Source organism: Pieris napi, chromosome 2, assembly GCF_905475465.1.
Source record: "Pieris napi chromosome 2, ilPieNapi1.2, whole genome shotgun sequence".
NCBI lineage: Eukaryota > Metazoa > Arthropoda > Insecta > Lepidoptera > Pieridae > Pieris > Pieris napi.
The window spans coordinates 1,062,057-1,069,010 of record NC_062235.1 but is presented as its reverse complement, the minus strand read 5'-3'; the positions used below and the strand labels follow the sequence as shown (position 1 = coordinate 1,069,010).

The 6,954-nt window shown below is 36.5% G+C and overlaps 1 protein-coding gene across 1 annotated transcript; it reads right to left on the bottom strand.

Annotated features, from left to right (window-relative positions):
* Window positions 1-4,765: 4,765 nt before the first annotated feature.
* Window positions 4,766-5,748, bottom strand: LOC125060480 (ejaculatory bulb-specific protein 3-like). The gene is made up of 2 exons (XM_047665411.1): window positions 5,522-5,748; window positions 4,766-4,974 (listed from the first exon to the last, which is right to left on the bottom strand). Exons 1-2 carry the CDS (start codon window positions 5,730-5,732, stop codon window positions 4,790-4,792), a joined length of 396 nt encoding a protein of 131 aa, XP_047521367.1. The 5' UTR covers window positions 5,733-5,748; the 3' UTR covers window positions 4,766-4,789.
* Window positions 5,749-6,954: the final 1,206 nt, after the last annotated feature.

The window sequence follows — 6,954 nt, the reverse complement described above, 5'->3', positions numbered from 1 at the left end:
AAAATAACAATTATCATTGGTAGAATATACTAGGGCCGTTCAAGTATTACGTAAGCAAAGCTCTCAAAAATTAATAGTACGTAAACGTATTAATTTTTTGTTGGAATCCTCGAAAAACCATTTCGTTTTCAACGATAGACAATGTGTGGGTAATATGTAAGGGCTGTTGACGTAATCACCAAATAAGAAAATCAAAGAGTAAGACTCCCCCATATAGTGGTTACGTAATACATCAACGGCCCCCTATACGTAATCGTGAGATAAAACGAAGTTGGTCAGGTATTCAGTTCATAATTGTTGTTAATTTTAGTTTTTAACTCCTATCAATATCAAATTAGTGTCTACGACATTTTTTGGTCTGGGTCAGGGTATTTGTTTTATGAAATTTGTCAATCTAATAGGCCTATAGCCTTCTGTGCCTGACACATGCCGTCGACTTTTTGGGTCTAAGGCAAGCCGGTTTCCTCACGATGTTTTCCATCAGCGTTCGAGTGAATGTTAAATGCGCACATAGAAAGAAAGTCTATTAGTGTACAGCAATGTGGAAAAGTGATTGTTTATAAATGTTACGGTATATTTTACAAGTTTGGCATAATATGACGATTCGCTTTCCTCAATGCCAAAAAACTCAATTTTCTTTTATGTAATAGGAGGCAAACGGGCAGGAGGCTCACCTGATGTAAGGTGATACTGCCGCCCATGGACCTTCACGCTGCCAGAAGGCTTGCAAGTGCGTTGCCGGCCTTTTAAGAATTGGTGCGCCCTTTTCTTGAAGTGGAATTGGTTCGGAAATACTTCAGTGGGCAGCTGGTTCCACATTGTGGTGGTGCGCGGCAAAAACTGCATTAAGAAACACTCAGTTGTGGAACAACGGACGTCGAGGTGATAGGCATGGTATTTTGTATTCTGCCTTGACGTCCGATGATGAAACTCAGCTGCAATTATTTGTTCGTACAACTCCTCTAAACACTCCATAGTAAATGCGGTAGAAGATGCAGAGAGGCCCCACATCTCTACGCAACGCCAAGGGATCAAGCCGCACGGAAAGTGACTGGTCGTCGACGATTTGCATTGCTCTTCGTCCTTCAGAGAGAGAAATAGCGATAAAGGGAGATTTTTAGCGGAAAACGCGCAACCTTGAGTATTCTTGGGGTTAAATTGAACTAGATTTAGTCTACCCCATTCCGAAACTACACGTAGCATAGTTTCGACTTCAGACACAAGTTTGTTCTGGTTCTCACAGTCATCTGCCCGAGAAATACCTGCCCGGCCAGTGTAATGACCCCTAGTGCTGTCGCCTAACGCCGTCGACTTTTTGGGTCTATAGCAAACCGTCGACTTCGAAACCTGGAACAGGTTTGGTGAATTTCCATGGACAGTTGTTTCTACTCTAAGCTATCATCCTACCTGTTTTCCTCTGACATATAACTAACTAAAACGCTGGTTAGACATAGTGTTTAAAGACATAAAAGATTTTATTAATTTCATAGATACACAGACAGATGTCTTAAATAGCGTGTTTCTGAACGAATTATTCAGTTGTCGACTTCAATCTTCTTGACTTGGTAAAAACGTCTCACCCTAGTGGGTATATTAGTATATATCAATAACATTTTTATTATAATTAAAAAAAACGATTCCTTTTTTTATTTTATACAAGAAGTATTTATTTCCAATACAGAAATAAACAGTATTCCAATTTTCTGAACCTACACAGTAATAATAATAGGTAATTAAAAAGTTAAAATATTTAAATTTAACTATATGTATTTTAAAACACATGTAACACAGTCAAATAAAAACTATCATTGTATATTTGTTGTTTATAACCTTTTGTAATTAAAATATATTTATTTCCAACTCACAAATTATATAGTAATAATAATATCTAAAATCTATTTTTTTTTTAGAAAAATAGGCAAGACATGGTGTTTTTTGGCATAGAGGGAAGCGAATCATATGCCAATCTTGGACAATACATCGTGACATTTATAAACAATCATATGTCCAATTTTCCAATTTCTTACAATTTTCGGGAATGCAATTATTACACAAACCAGGAATATCACATTCAGTCGGCTATAAAAATTTTCCGATATCTTCATATCAATGTTTTGGTTTAGGCGCCAAAAAACACAAATGAAGAAAAATTGCGTAGACTACAACAATCTTCTTCAAAAGTGTAGACTTTACGGAATCCGAGGATTGCCTTTAAATTGGCTGGAAAGTTACCTAACCGGTCGTAAACAATATGTTGAAATCACACATACTTCCTCTCCTAAACATATTGAAAGGAGGTACAAGTCTGTGGCTATAGATTGCAATAAAGGCGTTCCTCAAGGGAGCATACTGGGCCCATTACTGTTTCTTCTGTACATTAACGATCTACCGAATCTGGTTAGTAATAAATGCATTCTTTATGCGGATGATATCTCAGTGGTCGTTTCGAATAATACTACGCGTAACCACGAACCATTATTGAATGAAACAGTAAGAAATGTCACGGAATGGTTGGAAATTAATAATTTAAGTGTAAATGTAAAAAAAAACAACTTTATACAATTTCGGAATTATAATAATTGCAGACCCAATAACCTCAAAATCAATTATAAAAACGAGTCAATTGAAGAAGCTATATCAACCAAGTTTCTAGGCTTAACACTAGACCAAAATCTTAATTGGAAACAACACATTTTAACGATATGCACGCGCCTAAATAAATTTGTTTTTGCTTTGAGTCGAACTCGCAAAGTGGCTTCAAAACACGCAGCAATTATTGCTTATCACGGCTATGTTGCCTCAGTTTTGCGGCATCCTCCTTTTATGGGGAAATTCTGTAGATGTGAGTAAAGTTTTTATTACTCAGAAAAAATGTATTACGGCTATCATGGGCGTTGGACCCCTTATAAGTTGTAGACCAATTTTCCACGAACTGGATATTCTGACAGTACCAAGTTTGTATATCTATGAAGCAGTTATGACTGTCAAGAAGCATCCACAATTCTTTAAAACTTACAAAGAAACTTGCTTTTATATACCGAGGGATCCAACACGGCTGCGGGTGCCTGCATGTTGCACCGCGCTATACTCGAAGAATTGTTACGCCATGGCTGTGAGAATATTTAATCACCTTCCTAAAAATTATAGATCACTGCCATGTAATGTTTTCAAGGGGAAGGTGATTAGATTTTTAAAGTCAAGGTGCTTTTACAGCGTGACCGTGAGTATTTAGAACATAAGTTTAACAATTACTCATAAATTACTTCTTATTATGACATTTGCAGGCCTGTTATTGTATGGCTGATTGTGCGGACTTTTCTTGTTGTTGTTTTTATTTTATTTTGTACCACTATCATGGCAAATAAAGGATTTATTATTATTATCTATTTATTAACACGTTAAACGCCAATAGAAAAAAACAAAAATCGTAAAAAAACTTTTTTGCTGTAATTTGTTTATTATGATAATATATGTATAGAAAATAAGTTTTATTAAATTCTGCCCATGGGTTACATAGTTACAAGCCAAATATATAACTGAGGTCACCGGTGCACCCCATGGCGCACAAATACCCTGCGCCGTGCCGCCCACCCCGCCGGCCACCCGCTATTCACTTCGACAGTGTTAGTGCGCTCGCGCTTGCGACGATTGCCTCTGCTTTGCTCTTTCTATTAGTTTCCTACTAAATTTGTTTTCGCTACATAACGAACTTAACTTAGGTTGCGTTAATAATGTACGAGATCCATAGGTATTGGCTTAGCTATGGAGGAATTAGAATTTACAAATCAACGCGTTAGCATATTATTTTACAACAAACCCTTTGAGAAACAATGATTTCCACTCAGAATCAGATAGCGAACAGATGCTAATACCGAAAATAAAAAGACGTTAGGTTATACATACTTACTTGCAACTGACAACTGGTATACAAGCTTAGAACTAGGTTATTGAAGAAACAAACCCATTTAATTGGCACTTTGCGAAAAAACAGGAGGGTTAGGCTTTCGACAAATTTGCTGTGGTAGAGTAAAAAGGCAAACAGATTCGGAAGCCGAAGATCATATTGGATCATAATAAATCCGAAGGGTCTGTAGATATGTGCCTATTCTTCGGCATTTCAGAGAACCGTAAAATGGGCGGTTTAAAAAATATCGTAATCATCGTAATGACCGTAAAACGGTTTGGGCTTAGGTTGACATAATTGTGAACCCTGTATGCATGTTTTGTTATTGTTTTTCTTTCTGACATCTCTTCGCATCAACTTTTACTGTATTATTTGACAAAATTAAGGCTAAATATTAATATTTCTAAGGGTTGAGTTGTTGTAAGGCGTGCACTTGTGGATTTTCCGAACTTTTTTACACTTTGCAATTTCCTAGTTTTACTAAAGATAAATTTTATTTTTCAGTAATATTGTTACACAACACAACACACCATACTTTCTGCTAATTTTTGTTTAAAAAATAAAGACTGAATTGAGTTAAATATCCAACATTTTTGGAACGAAGTTTTATTTTTGCTTCTTTTTTAAAATCTTTCGATTTTTTCAATGTACTATCTAGGTACATTTGTCCCAATGCGAAGTAATGTTCTACGGCGCCGTGCCGGTCACATAGTACTTTAAAATCAACAGTGGGTATGGCAGACGACGAGAAAAAACGGTTTGAATATGTCTTTAACTTGAGGTCACCGGTGACCCCCATGGCGCTATGATAGAGGAATGATGAGGTCACCGGTGACCCCCATGGCGTTCAACGTGTTAAGAAACAGCGTCAAATGCAAAAAGTCCTTAGTATTCTTCAACAGCCTTCTCCAAAGCATCCAAATAAATTTTATTCGGGTCGTATTTCTGCTGGAAGTCCTCATAGTGCTCCGGGTAGTATTGCTTAAGACCTGATAGGAACTGAGACCACAAGTGTTTTTGTGCGTTGTTGCACCTGTGGCATGCGGTAGATATAGCTTCTGGCATGTCTTCTGTAAAATACACATTTCTCGTTATTTGAATAATATAGACGACAGATCACCTTGATGACTGGAAGTCTTCCGCAGTCCGTTTTCACAAGCCATTTTCTTTTGCGAACTAGCGAACTGTGGAAACGACTTCCAGTTACGCTCCCAAGTATTCAAAGTTAAGGTGTCGCAAAGGCTGGCAACATATCCACAAAAAATGGGTCTCCATGGGCTGCAGTAACTGCCCTTTTTGGGCGTCCCTTCCCCCCTATTTTATAAAAAAAATAGATAAAGAAGTATTTGACCTAGCTTTTAAAGACTGATTACATGGATTACCAAATGAACTGAAATTCGCTCCAATAATAGTCTGAGTCCAATTATACCGTCATGAAACGATGAAATTGAACTAACTTTAGAATCAATTCGACTTCTCAAATTTCATAGTTAATCCAATTAAAATAATGCGTAAATACGAACTGTGCCAGCATGGATTGTTTACGTTGAAACATTATAAAAATCAATAATTTCTGGTCTAATTAACACTATTCATAAACATATGAAAGAGACTCACTCTTATATGACAGACCAAGAGAATCACATGGAGCCCTATCCACGAAACAGTCAACAAACGCCTTTATCTGGTCCGGGTGCTTCATCACCTCGTCCGCATCGAGGTTATCATTTTCCGTGGTGAAGTATACGATATCCTCGGCGAGGGTACACGCTATTAGCGCGGTGATAATGATGAGAACCTTCATTTTGATCTGAAAAAAGGAATACATTTTGAATTGGTTTTTACTTACTTTTGTGTGAGCAGTGTTGTCCTAGTGGCTTCAGCGTGCGGCTCTCATCCCTGAGGTCGTAGGTTCGAATCCCGGCTGTGCACCAATGGACTTTCTATGTACGCATTTAACATTTGCTCAATCGGTGAAGGAAAACATCGTGAGTAAACCGACATGTCTTAGACCCAAAAAGTCTTCGGCGTGCGTCAGGCATACAAGGCTGATCACCTACTTGCCTAGTAGATTACCAACTGATCATGAAACATATACAGAAATCTGAGGCCCAGACCTAAAAAGGTTGTAGCGCCATTTTTTTCTTTTTCTCTTTTTCTTACGTAATATGTACGCTAATTTATATTTATATTATTAGGATTCTACTTTAAAGTTTAAATGAGAATAGTCTGATAGATGCCTTCCTTTTCATTTAATTTTGTCAATTTTATTATGATATTGCAAATATTAATTAATAAAATAATTAATAAATTGTCACGCTTAAAAATAATTATGATAACATGGGATTTATAAAAGTTAGCACCACTTTGAGATTTTTCATCAGAATTTTCTGTTTCTTAAAACTTTTATAATAAAATTATTGAAAAAGAGGTGAGGTCGCGACATAGATCAATATTTGTCACTTACCGATGGGCACGAACTGAATTAATATAAAAACGCTTCTAATTTTTATACAAGAATTGGTTACTAAAACATGATTTAAATAAATGTGTCCATCTACAAATTTAATTATTAATTTAAAAAAATATAATTTAAGTGGATAACATGATTTCAAATTGACCTTTCTGAATGTGATTTAAGAAGATTACAAATTTTACCTTATAGAAGGTATTTTATTATACATTTGTTTGTATACTTCGGACATAAATTTGCATTTAGACAACATACTGCAAAACAACAACTAACTAAACACACATAAAATAACAATAATCAAAAAACAACATAAAAAAGAATCAAATATATCTTTTTTTTCTTTTAAGAACAAGGTACGTTTAAAGTGTGTGATGCGTGTGTGCTGTGGTTGTAATTGGCCCTGGCTCAGCATTATGCTGAGGACTGTTCCACAACGCTGGTCATGCGCTGCCAGAGACCACAGCAGCTAGTTTTCGCATTAGTCGCAAAAAGTCGCTTTTTGGCGTCGGGATGTGACGACCCCATCGCCCACTGGTGAAATAACCTGTGACAGAGGTTATTTCATCAGCGCAATCAG